General features: G+C 37.7%; 1 protein-coding gene across 1 annotated transcript; it reads right to left on the bottom strand.

Moving 5' to 3' along the window:
• Positions 1-1,535: 1,535 nt before the first annotated feature.
• LOC105384088 (organic cation/carnitine transporter 7) lies at positions 1,536-20,356 on the bottom strand. The gene is made up of 11 exons (XM_048621599.1): positions 20,193-20,356; positions 17,227-17,305; positions 11,767-11,928; positions 7,482-7,644; positions 6,776-6,897; positions 5,438-5,682; positions 4,970-5,133; positions 4,518-4,638; positions 3,470-3,753; positions 2,882-3,009; positions 1,536-2,431 (listed from the first exon to the last, which is right to left on the bottom strand). The coding sequence occupies exons 2-11, from the start codon at positions 17,294-17,296 to the stop codon at positions 2,328-2,330; spliced, it is 1,563 nt and encodes a 520-aa protein (XP_048477556.1). The 5' UTR covers positions 17,297-17,305; positions 20,193-20,356; the 3' UTR covers positions 1,536-2,327.
• Between the last annotated feature and the right edge of the window lie 813 nt (positions 20,357-21,169).

The following is a 21,169-nucleotide window of genomic DNA, read 5'->3' as shown; positions in this document are numbered from 1 at the left end:
GATTGAGACCCCGTCACAGTCATAGATACTCAGATTACAAGATTTTATTTTTTGTTCCCTATCTCTCTTTAGTTGATGTCTCTTTCACACAAAGCAACAGTTTGCCATCAGTAGGGCGATCCGGAAAAAACGCAGCACATTCTATTCGATAGTCTATTCGAAAGTGCTGTCAACCTGTCAACAACAAAATGGCGGTGTATTGCGGTGTACAGATTTGCGAAAGTTTGACAGCTATCATTCCATAGGTCATTGTCAGAATAATATCATGTACTCTGTGGTCATTCTTTTCGAAACTCATTCGAAAGGTAAAAAGTGTTCGAAAGTGCTGTCAAGTTGACAATAGTCGCACTCGAATTCGATTCTATTCGTTAGCTCGAATTTTCATGATACGGGTACAGTTTGCATAATCAACATCAAAGTAGAATGAACCGAGGGGTGGGAAAATCAATATTACGCATGCGCCCTGTGACCCGCCCGGCCACGTCTTATCTACCTCCTAGTACCCTTACAGTCCTAGTACTCCCGCCCACAACACTGAAATTTTCCTGCCCTCCTCCAGCTTTTCCCGGAAGTGGAAACCTTCAGCTTCCGGCATGGTAGGGCGGCCTGAAATCGGAAGTATCAGATCTTCAGCTTCAGGAAAAATTCCGATAGAGAGTTTGTGGTTTCGTATGCCGTTTGTTTTTCTCTAGAGAAGACCTACTGCGCAACTTACTGCGCAGTGGGCAGTAATTAGCACCGAATACGAAATAATGTGAATGATAGAACCAAGCTTCATTTTTAGGGTTCCGTAGCCAAAATGGCAAAAACGGAACCCTTATAGTTTCGTCATGTCCGTCTGTCCGTCTGTCCGTCTGTCACAGCCGATTTACTCGGAAACTATAAGTACTACAGTGATGAAATTTGATGGGAATATGTGTTGTATGAACCGCTACAAAAATATGACACTAAATAGTAAAAAAAAGAATTGGGGGTGGGGCCCCCCATACATGTAACTGAGGGATGAAATTTTTTTTTTCGATGTACATACCCGTGTGGGGTATCAATGGAAAGGTCTTTTAAAATGATATAAAGTTTTCTAAAAAACATTTTTCTTAAAGTGAACGGTTTTTGAGATATCAGCTCTCAAAGTCGTAAAAAGTATGTCCCCCCCCCTCTATTTTTATAACTACGGGGTATAAAATTCTAAAAAAAATAGAGGTGATGCATGCTAATTAACTCTTTCAACGATTTTTGGTTTGATCAAAGTATCTCTTATAGTTTTTGAGATAGGTTGATTTAACTGTAATTTGCTACGGAACCCTTTGTGCGCGAGCCCGACTCGCACTTGGCCGGTTTTTTACTTCATGCTGTCTCTTCGTAAATATCTACATAATATCACAGTTGGACTGCCACTCATATAAGCATATAATCAGCTAGGTACTTTTGAATAAGCCGACTACACGTACTGAAAGGCCTCGATCGTAAGAGTCGTAAGTTTTCTAATTAATTTCGTAGAGGAAGGTAGGTAAATGTTTTGAAATAAAACAAAAAAGTTGATACGTAATATAAAATATTATTATTACTTATTAACTTAATATTTTACAAATTATGTGAAGTAAGTATATAAATATTTTTATAATTAAGATACTTAAACTTATGGCTATGTACATTTACAAAATAAGTTGACTTTTTATAAAAAAGTCACAAATTTATGGCACTTAAAAATGCTAAACTTACATTTTTTTAAATAAGTAAGTATATAAAGTAGTTATCTAAATAAGTATATTACTCATACTACCTTTGGTTATTTTACTTGTATTTACATCGTATTATAAAAGGACATTAGGAAATATAATTATTGTACTTATGTATATCAATTAAAATTTTAAACAACTCTCTTATTTATGCTTTTGATATTGTTAATGTATTTTTTTGGTAAAACAATCATAATATGGAGTTCTTATAATGTACTCTAGTATTAACTATAGCGCTATCGTCGACAAATTTCTCGAATAAGTTTTATGCAAATTCATGACTAGAACTTTACTCTAACTATGAACCCCACATTTATAAGGGGCGTGGCTTAGACACACTTTTATAGCCATCTCTTTCTAGCCCCCATGATAAAGCATAATGGCATCGCCATTGCAAGCTTCTAAAGAATGGGTTGCAGCACAACCACTTGTTCGATAGTGCTGCTTTTCCAGGACATGAACTGCAAATCTAGACTTAAATACAAAATGGTTATCTCTATGAATTTAGGCTTTAGTTCGATCGCTTTAGAAGCGTTTATTGCCTATCTCGTGGGGAATTTTGTATCAGATTCAGAATCTATTTTTCAGTATTCAGGCAGGTTCGTGCATCTCGTTCAGGGATGGTTCGAGGACGGCTTGTTTGTCTGCTTTCTTGTTCTGCTTCCCTGGTAGCGTGAGGCACAGGAGTGAGCACACTGGAACGTGAAAGTGATGTTATTGCTATTGGAATAAGGAGGTCATTGGAATACGGGCACGGGAACGTATTTTCTTAGGCTGTTTTGGAACTGATTGTTATGAATTAGGTACCTAAATAAATTAATATCTCAAAATGTTTAATAGTACAAATAACCTAAGGATTCCAAGCTAAGTTCTGGGTGAGTATTTATGATAAAGTGCATATCCGAAATTAAATCCACGAGCTCTTAATTCTGATCAACTTTTGTTATAATGACCGATACTAAAATAATGATGATAATTTAATGTATACTGTATACTTCAATATTCAATAATAGTGCAGACAGCGTCATTAAGCTAGCCTTTTCCGTTTAGCAGTAAATAATTTAGTGCTATTGTCACTGATAATTTTTCATTCTGAGTGTATTTGCTACTTCCAGAGCATGAGTAAGTAATGTTAAACTACTAACCTATGAGCAGTCCCCCGAACAGGTAGAAGCTGACGCCGCAGCTGGTCTCCAGCAGGATGCCGATCACGTTGGAGCCGAGCACCGAGCCCACGCGCCCGAACATCAGCGACAGACACACCGCCATCGCTCTGTAGAAGATGAGTTGATAGAGAGGTTAGGTTAGGTTAGATCAGAATGCTTAAAACGGTGAATTTTTATTGAACTTTAGGTGTGGGAGGTCACATAGTTGTATTCTTAATCTGGAAGGTCACACTGGACTGGAGGAAAGCTGGAGGAAAGTTTACTACTAGGCGCGTTTAGAAAGTACCCACTTTGTAACAGATAACTTTGAAGTATAGAGAGGTTTTTTTTAAAATAAAACGTTTCCTAGAAAAAAACACGATCCTCGCAACATGCCTAACAATGTGTGTGATGGCTTTGCAACGCCTTGACTTTACGGTCAGACATTTTTCAGCACGGAAGTGATATAAGTTCCATTTCAATAGTGGTGAACTTTGTATCTGTACTGTATCATACGAAATATACGTGAAATGATACGCTTGAATCAATTCTGTAATAAATTAACAAGCAATCATAATCACAACCTACCTGAGCTTAGTAGGAAACAGTTCCACCACAACCGCGGTCAACAGTCCAATACACGCTCCAGACATCTGGAATATCGCGAACAGCGACACCGCAGCCAGCTGGTTGGATACCAGGTGCGCAGAGATCCCACAGAGTCCTGCCGCAAACAGCACGATCACGAGGATCGGCTTCTTGCCGACCAAGTCCACGATGATGCCGACGATGAGGTACATGGAGCAGAAGACGAGCCCTACCAGGATCGCACGCTGGAACGTCATCGTGTTGACGGTGTCGTCGCATATTGCCTGGGAAGGGAAATGGGTTGTTTTGTATAAAATTTAAATGAATATAGTTAAAAAATACTATATTACCTATATGCTAAAACTACATTCCGCGTATACTTTGGTCATTCGCTGAAAAGGACACCTTATCGAATCACCATTTTTCGTTTGGCCATGACGTACAGTACCACCCTGCATATAAATAGTAGGTACTTTTTCAAACACTGAAGAACGGTAGAATAAAATAATCACTCCACTCGTACGCCTATAAAGGCGTAAAGGCTTTTACTTTTTGACGATGGGTAAACTTAACTATATCTAATCGGACCCCTTTCTTCGTACTTTTATTTTTTTTCACTAAACTGCCTCTGTGGTCTAGTGGTAGAAGCTTCGCTTCATGACCCAGAGGTCCCGGGTTCGATTCCCGGGTGGGACCATCAATTTGTGTTTCTAAATTGTGGTTCTAAGTTTGGTTAGGACACAGAAGGCTGATCACCTGAAGTCCGAAACAGTGAAACGATCCATGCTGTCGGATGGGCATGTAAAGCAGTCGGTCCTGCGCCTAGCTCTCTCCAGTCGTGTCGGTCAATCCGTCCCATTGGGCTATGAGAGTGATGGAACAGAGAGTGCTCCTGTGTACTGCGCACACACTTGGGCACTATAATCTACTCCTGTGTAGATGGCTGATCTCAATTGAGATTGGCCGCCGTGGTCGAAACTCGGCTAGGAGGACATTTTTTTTTCTCTTAGTAAGTATAAATAAGTACCTAATCCAAACTTCTAATTACCACAGTGCCGTTGTTGTTAGCTGCATTGGCTCCAAGGACATCGCAGATCTTGGTCTCGTCGCCCTCGTGGTTCGCCAGCGAGTTCAGGATCGACGGGAACCACACGTAGAACCCGTTAGACCTGAACGACCGAAACGTATTGAGAATAAATTAATTAAAGCAGGTAAAACAGCGGACTTAGCAATACCTGATCTCTTTCATACCGTTAATTATTTTTCTTGTAGTTTAACACACCCGAGTCCGCGTTGGTCTATAGTTTTCACAATAACAAACGATACCAGGCCACCTTGACATTGTGGCCATTCCACAATCATGTACCAGGCACCCCCAACGTCAAACAGCAATCTTGGCCTCTATCCCCAACTAGTTTGAGAAGCCAGGCCAGACTGTACGAAAAGTTGAACTATCTGGTACCAGGAACCCATACAGCATAAGAAGTTTTGAGCACTTACGTGGCGAAAATCCCCAGCTGTACGAAGCAGGCGAGGCAGGTCCACACCAGGAGCGGAGGTTTGAAGAGAGGTACCGTCTGTTCCTTCATGGAGGTCAGCACCGCTAGTAGGCCCGTCTGAGTGGAGGAGACTGTCGCCGGGTTGTCGATGATTAGGGTTTTGATCTGAAAGTGGAGTTAAACCTGTGAGTCTTTATTCTACTTCATAGAATGTGGTCGTATACTCGCATAAAATTACACAACCTAAGTAGAGTCCGACAACGACAACCGACAATTCTAACTTTGCAACTGGTAATAGATAGTATACTTTAAATCTTCAGTTTATTGTTACCTACCTTAAATAATGAAGAAAAATAAGACCCCCTTTCGGATCGCAATACTCTGTTAGGATTTACATAACACTCTATCATATCCACGTTATCTCGGGTTACTTACTACCATCATATACAAAAAATTACACAAAACTCACCGGAAAGTCCTCAACCGACGCGCGCTTATTAACCGCATACATCCGCTGCAGCACCCGCAGACACTCATCATGCTGCCCGGTGGCGTTCAGGAACTTGGGGCTCTCCGGTGCCCACAGCATGAAGACACAACTCAGCAGGTAGGGCACGGTGCAAGCCACCACCAGCAGGCGCCAGGGACGGTACTGTATGCCGAGGAAACTGATCGGCAGCGAGAAGTCTAGAGGCAAGATCAGCCAGGATATCGCTGAAAGGGGTAGGAGTAAAATGTTATTGCAAATTGTGTTATTGCAAAAAGTAGTAGATACTGTACGAAGGGTCGTATCAAGTGATTGTGTGTATCCAGAACTTTCTTTAACCTTGGTTCACATTTAATTGTAGGTATTTCCCCGAGATTGCTATAGTTTGACGTAACACCTACCTATTTATATCTCAAATTACGCCTTCTTACACGCTTGAATAAAATAACTAATTTATCATAATTAAAGATAAAGATAAAGATAAAGATAAAATACTCTTTATTGCACACAAAAAGAAACAGTATTACAAACATGAACAGAAAATAAATAGCACAATCGGCGGCCTTATTACTAAAAGTAATCTCTTCCAGACAACCAAATTGAAAGGACATAGAAATAATGAAAAAGGGTAGCGTGTGAAAATAAGAGATATTTATAAACTACATTAATATTAAGTATAAACGATATGTAAATACCTACATATAATAATATATAAAACCTACATAGTTAATAATAAATATATACCTATATATTCTATAATAATACATAAATATTATTAAAAATAAATAAATAATTGCTGGTGCATTCTAATCAGGATAAGATAAATTTAAGTAGTGCTGTCGGAGCTTGTTTTTGAAGGATGGTAGAGAGTCTGATTTCAATGGGCAATTAATTGATTTTCAGTCATGATTAATCTTATCAATGTAATAGATCGTATCAACGTGTTTTTAATTAGAAGTTTATCAAGATTACCTAATTTTAGAAGTTATCTACAACGTACTTTGATATGAAGAATTAACGGAAGTCTGATTTTATCTCTGTGAACTTTGCAACTAGAATGAATGATTCACAGTGACGTTGCTAATAGTAATTGCTATAATAATAAAATTATTATGCATTCGATACGAATGCAGAAACTACGTCAATTAAGTGTTGTACTCGTAAGTTGGTATGATAGAGAATAATTAGATTTTAAGCACCTGCTGTGCACATTTTATGTCAAAGAAATTAAAAGGAATAGGACCCCAAATGATTTTAAAATATCGAGAGCAGTCACTTGTTTGTGCTACTCGTTAGGTGAACCAGGGATGCAGTACTCACCAGGCAGTATGACAGTGCCGATGCCCACGAAGGCAGCTCCGAAGGCGACCATCTTGTCGCGGTGTCTGATGCTGTTGAACTCTCCCAAGTACGCGTACACTACGCCTGATGGGCCCGAGATACTGGAATTGAATGGGAATGTCATTATTATGATTTACTTGGAAATATAGGGTGTAATTAGGAATATTAAATTTTTAACTTCACCACCCAAACACCTTTCTCTATGTAATATTCGAAATGTCTAAACTACAAAAAACGACAGTGTCGCCGTCGTCGTCGCGGCGCCAAGTTTAGTACCAGGCATGTATGAATCAAAACGTTATGAAATTTATCCATTGGCAAAGATGTTTCAACACTGAAAATTTGCCATGTTATTCGAGATGGTGGGTGCTGTGTTGTGAACTATGATTATTTATGATTGCCATTAAATTTTAAACTATCCTCTCTCTTATTTTGAAATCATTTTGAACGAAAAAATAGTTGATAAATAATTTTATAACGGCTGATTTTTCAATGGTCAGATAAACGAATATCTGACGAATAAAATTGTAGCTGTCACTGTCTAATACAATCAGTCAGACTGAAAAATCAGCCCTAAGCCAATAAAATGGAAACAGACGATAGCCGTTCAAACTCTATTTTCAGTTTCCACGAACCAAGCAACCTGCGCGCCACTGAAACAAGTACCAGGCTGTCATAAACTCACAAGACGCATGCGAAGAACTGCAGCACGGCGAACACGGCCAGGTTGGGCGAGAAGGAGCTGAGTATGGACAGCACTATGGACACGGCCATGGTCGCCAGCATGGTGGGCCGGCGCCCCTGCGTGTCCGCCAGCCAGCCCCACAGGTGAGACGTTATTATTATTGCTGGAAGAAAGAAGATTGCATCAGTTACTAGTACAAGAATATTCTATCTATCTATCAACAAGTTTAGTTGTTTAATTAAATAGTCCAATAATCGTTTGTTTAAAATTGCATAATACACTATTAAACTACACTATTACACTAAAAACTTCCGCCATTGACGTTCCATATATCACTGGAACTTTTTCATTGCTTATTAGTGTATTTACATAGAATGGGAGCGGAGAGTGGATATTACACTAATTTCAGATCGGTGTTTAAGGAAAAGGAAATATTTCGAGCGTATAGGTAGTAAGTAAGTAAAGTAACTAAATTGTTATCGAATGGCTACGAAGATGCTACGAAAGCTCGTAGCTAGCCCGCGTAGCACTCGTAGCCCGGAAGTGCTACGGGGAAAAATCCGCTACTTCCGACTTACTAGGATAACATAAGTTTCTGTAAGTGAACGCACGTGAATACCTAAAGAACGACCACAGTCAACAATCAACAATTTAGTAACGCAGCCTGTTGTTCTATCCAGAGAGTGCTAATAACATACTAAGTATTACTATCATTACTGAAATTAATGAAGTACAGAAAACCCTATCTAGGCTTGCTTTAAAGCTATCGTCAAGCATTAGTTAAATATACCGTTTATTCGTGGCTGCACCGCACCTATTTATTATTGACATTATTTACGATATTCAATTAATCTTTGTTTCCGATAATGTTGCGGAGTTCTGATAGATGTCACTAATTTTGCGTTTAAATTGACAGAGGGCGTGTTGTGCAACAAGTTATTTTGACGTTGCTTGCAGCGCCACCGAGTCTCATAAGCGATCGATGTACCAGGATAAGAGAAACGAAGGAAGGTGATGCGACGCGCTAAACATGTTGATGGGACTTTTTGACATGTTTATGAATTTAGTTGCCATTGAAATTAACTATTCGTGAACGTGACCGTGATATTCATTTACTAACTGGCTTTAAAATGTTTGAGTTTTTCTTTTAGATCAGCAATCAGTCGTATAGTGTGTATGTTAAAATTCATGCTATTAAAACATTATTGTTATCAATGTACAACAAACATAGTTGACGGCTAATAAAATTTGTTTTACATGTACTTAAGAAATTTTCTAAGTTATATCAATAAACAGGGAAAATTCACATAGCCGCAGCCGAGCCGTCCCGTCGTAGTTATTAACGTCGCGTTGCACTATCACGCCACCTCGGTGAAAGCTCTAGTCTGAACTTTCTATGTACTAGGATTGCATACAGTTGAAAGGCTATGGTGATAGTAACGCCATCAGACGTTTGTTTGCTTCCTTTTTACTAGGAGAGTAGACATTCAAAACAATATGTCAGTATGAATATAGAAAAATACAGCTGCGACGCTCTTTTGTATGAAAACATAATTAACTACAAATTGAAAATAACAATAAATAATACGAGTGAAAGTCGAACAGGAACAGGAAGTGACATTGGTGTAGTGTGGGTGGTGTTCGGGATACGAGCCACCTACAAGGCGGAAACGAATGGCTACGACGAGCTACGACGCAAGCTCGGCGCAGCTCGTAGCCGGACGTGCTACGAGCGAAAAGCTCGACTGTTTCCGAGTTACTAGGATATCAAAAGTATCGGTATACCTATTGGCCGAAAATCTATATTGTGGTAATGGAAAAATAATTAATTAGGTAGCAATTTATAAGAATTTTGAATATGAATTGTAGAGCAACGTGAACTCGCTTGTACTTTAATTGTGCTGATGTCCAATATTATTATTCATTCCTGCTTTGTGTTTTATGCGCTAAAGGTGAATTGATGTCGGACCACTGTCGGACAGATAAATAATATATGAAAATAGCGATCATCATATTCATTAAAATAAGCCTCCCAGTAGGAAGTAGAAGATGAAGAGAGCATTACTTAGGCCGTCCTCTTTATTTATTGTTTCTTTATTCATCTAGCTTATCAGTTACCTTTTATGTTTTCACTGAAATAGTTACGTCATCAATCGCTGAAGGTTTCAGTGTAAGTTCAATGTGTACTAGGATATCATACCCATATAGCACGTTGATATTACGTCATCAATTCGTGAAGGTTCTACTGCAAACTGACGATGTACTAGGATAGCAGATAGCTGAAAAGTTGCACGGGAATTACGTCACCAATGTGTGAAGCTTTCAGTGCAAGGCTGTAATGTACCAAGATACCATGTTTATGAGCAGTATATCAATTGCTCAAAAGCTCGTTTCTCCGCAATCGATATTTATACCCGAGACGGCGTAGTTCTTTGTTTATATTCTTTTCTGTAATATTTTTTATTCACACGAAAGTAGCGATACTTCAACTAATTTGAAGGCCATCAAGTTTTATTTTTTTTATATCTAAAGTCAATCCATTGGCTAACTTACTTATGAAAATTTTGCATAATATTCATAAAAGTAATAAAACTATAAAAATTATGATCAGTAATACTTAAAGCTACAAGCGATTTCAAAATCAATCGGATGGATGAAAGCATCCATCCCATTGATTTTGAAATCGCTTGTAGCGCCACCAAGTCTAAACTGCTACCAATATACCAGGATGTTAAAAAGCAGAGGAGGTGCTTTAGGTAAGAATGTAGTTGCATGCCATCTAGGAAGCCTAACTATCAACGAATTGAACCCTACCGTCTAATGTAAACTCTGCCAGTAAGTATTATTTAATAGTGATAAATGACTAATACCGTATGCTTAGTTTATGTATGCTTTTGGATGTTTTCATAACAATTTTACCAAGAGTTGTTTAAATAATTCGATGCACTTAACTACTCGTGTTTAACACACGGCGCCATCTAACGACTGTAACAACAAACATTAATTATGTAAAGCTTAGTGAAAGCTTCCCCATTTTGTAAGTCAATGTAGGGTGCTGTGTTGTGCTTACCTCACATTTCAAAATGTTTTTGGGCAATAATATGCATATTATAACTGTAATAATCTTGACTGAATGTTAATAGGATGTAGTGAAATTGCTATATTAATGTAACCAATAAATATGTATGACCTTTTTAAAACAGCAGTTAAACATTAACCCCGCAGCCACGAGTCAAGTTCATTTCAGTAGTACGGGAAAGTTACGTAACGGTAACCTCCCAGAGTACTAGGACCGCACAGGATTCAGGAGTAATTTGAAATCTACGTCATAATTTCTGTAGTGGTGGTAAAGGTTGCATTGCAGATACGATGTACGCGAATTCAATGTACGAGTATTTTGTTGTATGTGTGCGTGAAACATTCACGAACGCGCACTTCGATTACATAAATATTATGAAGATGTCATTCTCTTCACGACTAACTGCCAGTTTCTATAACTCTATCTATCCATAACTGGTAGTTACTTTTATACGATTTTGACATAATTAAAGGTTACAATCTGTCAAAATCGTATGAAAGTATCTACCAGTTATCGGTAGATAGAGTTATAGAAACTGGCAGTAAAAGGTCGTTTTCATCGTCGAATACCATACCCGAGTCCGCGTTGTTCTATGTCGAATACTATAAGAACTAAATACTTCATAGGTATACATCCAGCGTAGAAGTCTGAACCGTCTGAAGTGGCAGTGGGCTGGTCATATCTGCCGCAGAACCGATAACCGTTGGGGTAGACGAGTTCTCGAGTGGAGACCACGAACAGGCAAACGCAGCGTGGGACGCCCTCCTGCCCGCTGGACTGACGACCTTAGGCAGGTGGCGGGTAGTGGTTGGATGAGGAAGGCCGAGGACCGAGAGTTGTGGCGCTCCTTAGGAGAGGCCCATGTCCAGCAGTGGATGATTATTGGCTGATGATGATACATCCAGCGCACCGTAGGCAGTCAGCAATACGTTCAATGTCACGCTCCTCTGACTGTCCTGCAAGCGTAAGGATTGCTCCGAGACAAACCCTTTTAAGTGCACTCGCGAGCAATCAAAAAGTTCCACTTTAATTTTTTTGTGTTTTATTTACATAAACATTGCTCGCCGTCTGCGAGCGGAGTCATTAAGCTAGTAGGTATTTAGGAGTAATTTGGTGCTATTGTCACTGAAACTATTTCATTCACTCGCGAGAGTTCTGCTCTCCTGCTTCTCACCACCAACACACGAAAAGAAGAACGCGACTTACCAACAAAAGGTATCGCCGCCAGCCATCCCTTCTGCGCGAGGCTGAGGTCCAGGTCGCACTGGGCCGCCGGGATCACGTAGCTCAGGCCGAGGGTCTCCATGATCATGCCCATGAGGATCAGCCCGCTCAGCAGCATGTTCGTTATGTTGTAGAGGCCGAACCCTGGGGAAGGGGAGGGTAAGTTAGGGTTTAAGTGCTTTTGGCGATAACGCTGGCTATTGTATACTCTGGCAGAACTTGTACTGTAAGATAAAATGGGGTGACTGAGGAGGACAATCTAAACAACTGTTTTTCTACGACTTTTGGAAATTCGAGAAATCTGATCATTATTTTGTTGCATAAATCTGTAACATGAGTGGTATCAAGATGTGCGTTTGGAGCTACGCAACTTAATAAATATTTCAAACATAATGTACCTAGCCCTAAGATTTCGATCTTATCAACATATTTTTCACGTCACATACGCAGGTTTTCCCACAGTTTATTATATTCAGTAGGTAAGTAAATATAGTTGTTTGAGTACTTAGATACGTAATTAGCACTAAGCGGAGAAAGAACCCCGTACGATCTGAGCATCTTATTCTGAACACAAATGCTATTTACAATGCGGTTGTAAAGCAATTGGAAATAAGAATAGAATAGAAGAAACCCTCACGCGATGTGCACCATTATGGAGGCTTGACAGAGGCGCATTTATTCTTTTAAGATGGGCTTTATAGGGTGTTAAAGCGATGTAAAACTAGGTATTGAATAAGAATATAAAAAATACATGCATGTTCCCTATTGTCATAAAGTCATACGGTAGGATCAGGATACTCAGGATAGAATACAGGCAAATTTCAAGTTTAAGAGTGAATATAAAATAACCTATACCGTTACCACAATACGAACCTTAAAGAATAAACATCATATCATAATACCTGCATAACTTATCAGAGATTTCCCTGTGTTGACTTAGCGTCAATTAGGATTGCTTCGCAGTTTACATGAAAAAATGTGTTAATTAAACTAAGTTTATGTACTTCTATAAGTACCTACATGGTTAAATAATTAGTTAAGGCTTGATAATGATTCTAAGATATAAAAATATCATTCATCTTATACGAATGAATTCTGACCATTATTTATATCTGTGTATGTGTCTGTCGGTAGAATATCGGTTAATGTTTCTGCCGAATCTATATGCAATATTATAACATAATCCAGAGATCATGAGCTAGTTTTCCAGTATGTAATGCCTTCTTCTTCTTATAGTGGCTCTCCATCATTGGAGGTTGGCAGTCAGCTCTTTGCAGCGCTCTCTATTCTTGGCCAGTTTAAATATTTCTTCCACGGTTTTTACACCGGTCCTAATGTAATGCCTACTCGTTGCTATACTAGGCGCGCCACACCACTAATTGCATAGAGTGAGCGTAACGCCACAAACAATGAACACTCTTCATACTCAACCGACTTGGCATACTTCGAGGGGCTCACTGATAATATACAAATAATCCACCCTGTATAGTCTATGAGCTTCACTTAGCTCAAGGCGAATGTTCTATCTATGTGAAGGTAAGGTTTTATCTATGATAGTAGAACCTACCGAATGCAAGGTTAGGAAAACATAAGTAATTGTCATTAAATATTTCGAAACCAAAACTTTTTATCACAATATGTTATTACAGGTGTCTAGACATATATTTTTTAAATTAACGATTACGAAATTGTACTTAGATATTGAATGTTTTATTCAGACTGTGTGTATGTATATAGTAGTGATTCTAAAGCAATCAAAGTCCTTAAAAATAATCACTAAGAAGGATGGCTTGATGAATATTTACCATAAGGTAGATATACCTACTGTGTTTGGTGTCAAATGAAAACGATTTCAAAACCAATGCAAAAATATAGCACCTTACAGCATTGAAAATTATTTATAATAAAATAACTTTACCAACAAAAGGATAGTCCTTTGACTCCTTTAGCTTTTTTTATATAAAATAGTTTTTTTTTAAGAAAGCCCAAAATTTTTACATTACTTAGGTATTATGTTGAGTATTTTTGGTAAGAAAGAAAAAAATATATTAAAATGTTGTAACTTTCATATTTCAATCTTTAAATAATCTTAAGATAATCGTCGTAATTTCCCGTTATCCCAGGGATTAGTCATGTAAATACATCCTTATCCTTACTCCTTACTAATATTATAAATGCGAAAGTAACTGTGTCTGTCTGTCTGTCTGTCTGTTACTCTTTCACGCCAAAACTACTGGACAGATTTGTATGAAATTTGGTATAACATGGTCTAGACCCTGAGAAAGAACATATGCTACTTTTTATCCCGGAATTCCCACGGGAAAACTTTTTAAGGGGAAGCGAAGCTCGCGGGAACAGCTAGTAATAATATAAATACTGGCTTACTTTACCTACATAGGTTCGTTTTTCTATAAAACTTATCTGCAATCGATAGGTATAGGGTCAACTGGTTAAATAATATGTTTATTTATCTACAGCATACAAAGGTTATATTATATCTCATAATAAGGTTATAAATTATAATCCTATCCTAAGTAGGTAGGTATGACTGATATCTCCCGATAAACTATTGTTGACAACCAAATGTACTATAGAGATTGTTCCAACGCAATGGTACAGGGTACGATTACTGTCTGGACATCGTCCATCATCTGCTACAAATCTTAATTGATATAAACATAATACTAATTACGAAATTTCTCAAAAACTCCGCACTAAGCCACTGTATAACAAAAAGATTATGCGGGTTGAATTCTGTCGTAAAACCACTTATTTATAGTGTTTGCGGGTGGCTGATAATAATCATTATAAAGTTTACATCATAATCTTGCGATAAGAGAGGAACGTAAACATTCTATGATATCATGTTTTGATAGAGAACGGAACGGATATTCGACAACAAGTCATTAAATCAGAGGAAATCAGTAGAATTGTAAAAAAAACTCAGCCATAAAATATAAAAATAAACATTTTATAATGAAACTGTTTCTGAAGAATCATGTAAACATTCAAAGTTTAAACTGGATTTAACACGGTAAATACGATGCATTAGGATTAGGTATGTCAAAGAGTTAAACCATCGTTTCAAGTGTGCCTAGTTTTTGTAGTATGGTTTAAATATTCCATAGGAGACGTACAACAATCTATCTATACTAACGCTATGATAGTGTTTCTTGTCTTATTTCTCAATAACATTTTTGTATTAACATCTGGACCTTTTGTAAGCTTTGCTCATAATATTTGTCCTTTATTGAGCTTATAATTAATTCGCCCGATGCAGAACAATCAAATTGGAGTTTCAACAACAAGCTAAATGATTTCAAGTGCTGCATTAATCATCAGATGTTATCAAATCATCTCAATTTACCAGATGTTCCCTATTGCGATTATGTTATTTAAACAATACTTCTTTCGTATGAAGTAATCTATTTAATTGTTGTAACAAACAGTTTGATAAAGCAGCTGCACGGGTGATGTCAGGTTCCTTTTAAATAGCTACAGTTCATTAGCAACTACAATATTATAGGTATTTAACATGATCAAATTCATATTTGTTTTTACTAAGGGCGTGTTTCACAAGGACACAGCTTTCAATTATTTATTAATCCTTACTTATATATCCTAATCTTAACTAATATTATAAATGCGAAAGTAACTGTGTCTGTCTTTCTGTTACTCTTTCACGCCAAAACTACTGGACGGATTGGAATGAAATTTGGTATACAGATCGTCTAAACCCTGAGAAAGAACATAGGCTACTTTTTGTCGCGGAATTCCCACTGGAAAACTTTTTAAGGCGAAGCGAAGCTCGCTGGAACCCAACATTGTCCTGGGTCTTGAGGGTATGTTTATTATTACTTAGGTATTACGTTTTATTGTGATGTGATAGCTAAATGATAAGGCTGGGTCAAATGTGAAGAACAAGTGAGTTTCGGCTGTTAAACTTATACGTCATTGTCGAGTCGTAGGTGATATTTACGTTATAGCATAGAATAACAAGTACAGTGCTCCAAAATTGATAATGCGCATAGAAATCTTTGACAGATCGGTTGTTTTCGATTATGTGACACGTGATATTGAGTCCTATTTCTTTCGAAACAAGGTGCTAAATGCAAGTGTTATTTTTAAGGATCTTACGATTCAATGATTCGCATGTGAAGATCTGCATGTGCATTATTAATTTTGGACAAGTGTACAGTAGTATTAATACTGGTTATTCTATGGTTATAGATATCATAGGGGGTCACTCTATAATGACGAAAAATGACGTTTCGGAGCGCTGTTGCGCGAGCTACTACTCTATTATCATTGTATTAAACGTGCCGACTGTGCGACGGCTCTCGTTCGTTCGTTTTTCGTCAGTATAGAGTCACCCTCCCGTTGTTATTTTGAATTGTGAATAAGTAAGAGAAATATTTACCTAAATACTAAATGATAAGTTGGTTTTTAAAGCGCACTTTCAAACATATTATTAAACATGTTATTTATTTATAAATAAGTTAGGTACTTAGTGTACTTACTTACCTATATAAGGTGAACTTCGAATTCAATAATCAATAAGGTATCGCTTATTTTAAACTTAACAAAGTGTTACCCAACAATAAATAGACTCTAGGTTATTTTGTATATTCGCAATAAAACTGGTTTCTACATTCATTTCAAATAGAACCAGAATGGAATAACAAGTAAGTACTACGTATTATTTACCTATAATTAACCGAAATTAATTGAATTATAGTACCTACAAATTATGTTCCAGTGAAATCATTAAAATATGTATTGTTTTCCTTATTCTGTACCACTAGACTAGACCTAAGCAGCAACAGTATCCAGGCACCTTTATAGTTACCGAAGGCTTAGTACCTACCGTTTTGCCAATCATAAGTTTTGTTTTGACATAATATTAAATAAGGCCGTAACATCATAATATGCCGGAAACTTAGGTACCTAGGTAATTTAATTATACGTAATCTACTAAAACCTGTACTAACTAGACCTAGGTTCCGAGCATACGCCCTAAACTGGTACGGGGTCGCGGCCGAGGTACCAGGGCACCATCAGGGTCTAGGACAACGTCATCATTATGTCACATTACAAACAATGTTGTGGGTACCTACCAATGAGCAAGAAATCACTAAGGTACAGCCGGCGAGGCAACTTAGCATCACGTAGTATCTCAACCACTTGCCTCAATTATTATCTAGCGTTATGAACATATAAAGCGCCACTTTAAAGGCGGTTGGTGGAGAACCAGACCCTAGGGGTGTGACTTTCGTCATATACATACGAATAGAGTGATACCGAACGAAGTTTCGAAGCGCTGCATGAGCCACGACTCTATCTTGCGCGTGATAGCTCCAGTTCGTTGGTTTTTCGTCAGTATAGAGTAACCCTCCTTGTTTTTCTCAGCCATGGACCAAGTAATCACTATAAAATGCGTACCTGTGAGCAGCATGGCTTCGTCCAGGGTGGCGGAGTTGGCGATCTTCTCCTTCTCCTTTATCCCGTTCATCTTGTGGCGCTGGAAAACCAAATGTAGAGCTTAGAAAAGTTGTATTTTTTTACTCTATAACTTACATCTTACTTAAATTAGTTAAAACTCACAAGGTACCTAAACTAAATACAATGTTGTTGGTATTTAATCGGTTTAATCCGGTACGACAAATTATTGTAATTCAAGACACTCAAAGTTCGGTCGGTTATTTCAAAAGTTACCACGAAATTCCCTAGACCTGAGTTTACTGTGTACACCGATCATTTATATCAAGAGCCAGTTGTAATATAGTCCCAATATTACACGAAATGTCTCTCTACTCTATTATACAGGTATACGTGGGTGGTCTGAAAAGTTTTTGACCTAACATAGATACAATTTTTTTTTTCTTAAAATTTATTTTTATTCTTCTACATAGTCTCTCAGATAGTAATTAGGCGGCGCCAAAACTCGGATTTATTGCGCCTAAACTGCGCCAACAGAGCATTGGAAATGTTCATTCGAACACGTCGTTGGTCTGCCGTTAGCAAACGCGGCAGCCAACGCGCGGACAGCCTTCTCATGCCTAAATCTTGATTTAATACCTATGTGACAAACACGTTTTCTGGACATTTTCATTGCCTCTGCTATCTCTCTCACTTTAATTCGGCGGTCGTCTAACACCATTTGGTGTACTTTAGCGATATTATCGTCAGTAGTTGCATTTTTTGGACGTCCCGAACGTTCATCATCTCCGAAGCTCTTACAGCCACGTTTAAATTCGGCTGCCCAAAATTTTACTGTGGTAAATGACGGTGAAGAGTCCCCGTACACAGAATCTAACTCATCTTTGATTTGCGTAGGGGAATTCCCTTTCAAAAACGAATATTTTAAGACACCTCGATACTCGATTTTTTCCATTTTCACAGAAATGCTCACATCGACTCACTCAAACGACTGTAAAATAAAAACCGCGCGTCAAAAATGGCTGAAACTTTGAAGTGTTGCTGTCAAAAGATGCACCATTACATTCCCTGACTTTAATTGATGTGTGCTACCATCTTCACGTTGAGGTCGGAAACTTTTCAGACCACCTACGTATATAATTTGAGATTACAGGTTCAGCCGTAAAGAGGAAAACTTGTATGTCGGTAAAAAAATCATTGTCTATCGGAGATTTTCCACTAAAATTCTTACCTACTGAAAAGCAGTAAAAGAGTAATTACATTGCACAACCCATACTTAATTAGGTGCTAATAATCTGACTGTATTAATTAAGATAAGAGATAACTTCGTCCGAAATTTACAAGTTCCAATAAAAGTGTCTAGACGATATCATAATTTAGGCTGCATTTTTATGCTGCAGATGAAATTGATGCAAGCTATTGCATGTTGTTTATAATTTATAATGGTTGGTAACATTATCAGTCGAAGAGACATGCCTTTGAAGGGTTTCGGACGTTTCAGAGATTTGCCGCCCAGGGGGTCACTCTATCTTATGATAGAAACGTTTCTTTGCGCTTGGTGATTATTCTACAGGGCGTTGCAAAAAGGGCAAAAGGGTTGCCGAAACCTACATGTGCAGCATGGTATATCTAAGGCCAAAAATAAAATCAGTATTTCACAATTCGCGAAAAACAAAACAGTAGTTTTGTAACACCCTGTAGAGTCGTGGTAACCGAACCTAACCTAACAACGACTGTATCTCGTCGTGACGTATTGACCCCCTGTGTCTATCCATAACACTGTGCATGCTACATACAAGTGAACTTGTCATAATAGATTATGGTTTCATCATTCACTCATTATCGACTTAACCTAGAGATTAACGCACGGTGACTTACACAATAATAATAAATATTTATTACTTATTTATTATCTGTAAGCCGGCCGTGGGGTGCTTTTAACCTTAAGATATGCTTAAAGAGTTCAATTGCGTTTAGATAAAATTTAATTAGATAGGAAAGTATAAAATAGGTCCTTTAAAATTTTATAAAATTAATATTTTGTTTATCTGACATATTTTACAGAATGAAATAACTTACGGTCTTATTCATAAAAAAACCTTAAAGTAGGTTTACTGAGCTCAATAGCTACGGAACACTTTAAGCCTATTTGAGGTTTCATAAAAATCTCTATTCATAATCGTTCCGTAAACCTTCAATAACTATAGTGATGCTAATAGATTTCACAGACCAAACATTTTGACATTTACCCTATTAAGTTGCCGGTCTGACGAAACCATAAACAAAAATAGCGAAAACTTTCATTCATTTATCAATCTCTATTATCTATGTTAGCCACGGCGTGGCACTTAAAAAAGTTTACGTTGGCTTAAAGGCGCAGTGGCCAAGCCAAAACCCACAAAAAAAATAATTAAATTTTTACGTTACCATGGCAACTTATTTTCAGCAAATATTAACTCACAACAAATGTCAAATCGTCAATAAAGCAGAACAGCTGTTGACCGGCCGCCATGTTTTTGTACAATAGGAGGTTTACGGAAGGTGTATAGTAGGGTCCAGCCAACTTTAGCATATCAAGGTTTTACGAATCAGTTGGAGAGTTCTTTAGCGCTATTGATCGTTTATGAATAAAGTTTTTTTGACATTTGCTTACAGCAGGCCTATAGGTCTCCCGTAACTTTTTATGAATATAGATTAAGGTCTTTTAAGGATTAAAATTGGGGATTCTGTATAATTTCTAGTGACTGACCCATTTCTTGTAGGCATTAGAAATTACTATTAGCCTTGTGAAAATCCTGAATTATGAATACCCCGATGATAGAAAAAACATGATAGCTTAATGATATTTTTTAGGAAAAATAATTATGTGTGTCGATTTTGTAATCTGATAATTTAATTATAAATTGCATCCCACACTTTCTATAAGAATTACTTAACATTAACTTATAAACAAAAACTTCAAATCATACCTCAAAAAACTATATCCAGAATTTGTGTCCAAAATATGTTTTCCACTTTTTCAGGAGCGTCCACTGCCCGCCACTGTGTTTGTCTAATGAGACACGTTGCCACCGCGAGCGAGCTGTGTTATTGTTCACTCTTATCTCGTATCACCGAGTGATGCGGCAAAACTTTTAACTAACGCTTTTATATAAATTACCTACGTACAGGGTGATTTTGTGACGTCGCGCGGATTTACCACGTGTTTTACGGGAAAAGACACACAATTGAAAACATCAGATTGACAGATACACCCTAGGACTACTTGGTGAACTAGGCCTAATCTGAATTTAAAATAAAAGACTTTTACAACTTTTCATTGAAATAAGACCCGTGCACCAGTCATGGCGATGTGATGAGTTGTGATTCTGATGGTAAAGAATCCGCGCTCGCTCAGGCAGGTAACCACTTCTAAGTATTACAATATGTGACGACATATTGCATTTTTCATTTTAAGTTTAACTTGAATCGAACTCAACTGAACAAGTTTATCTTCTTCACATTGTTAAAATGTACCTAAAGGTACCTCGTTTACCATAAGAGCACGTCTTATGATTAGATTGATCAGCCTACTTCTGTGACTAAGGCGCTATATACTTATCTCGTAATTGCAACTCTTGTCCGTCTCTACGTCATGCACCCTGTACAATAAAGTGACGACGCCACGCGGTGCCGCGAACTACGGTCCAAATACGTCTTCATCAGTAGCTTGACATGTAATGAAGTTTGAACAAACGAAAAGGCAAACGATAGTTTAAATTCTACATTATTATTTTAGACTTGTTGACCCAGGTTATAGGTTATAGGTACGGTAAGTAGTTAAGTTCATCATCATTGGTAGAGAATGCTACTAGCATTAAGTTCGCCTTTGTACCAATTTATTTTGTGCAATAAAGAATTTAATAATTAATAATCATCATTATCAGCCAGTAATAGGCCAGTGCTG

The sequence above is a fragment of the Plutella xylostella genome, chromosome 6 (genome assembly GCF_932276165.1).
Source record: "Plutella xylostella chromosome 6, ilPluXylo3.1, whole genome shotgun sequence".
NCBI lineage: Eukaryota > Metazoa > Arthropoda > Insecta > Lepidoptera > Plutellidae > Plutella > Plutella xylostella.
This window is presented reverse-complemented; position numbering and strand designations above follow the sequence as displayed.

Bases quoted from the DNA above. Each gene is read 5' to 3' on its own strand.
- LOC105384088 (XM_048621599.1), bottom strand. From the start codon at position 17,296: ATGAACGGGATAAAGGAGAAGGAGAAGATCGCCAACTCCGCCACCCTG. The intron at 6,898-7,481 runs GTGAGTTTATGA...ATTCAATTCCAG, and splicing joins CAGTTCTTCGCATGCGTCTT to TATCTCGGGCCCATCAGGCG. The intron at 3,754-4,517 runs GTAATTAGAAGT...TTCCCTTCCCAG, and splicing joins CTAACAACAACGGCACTGTG to GCAATATGCGACGACACCGT.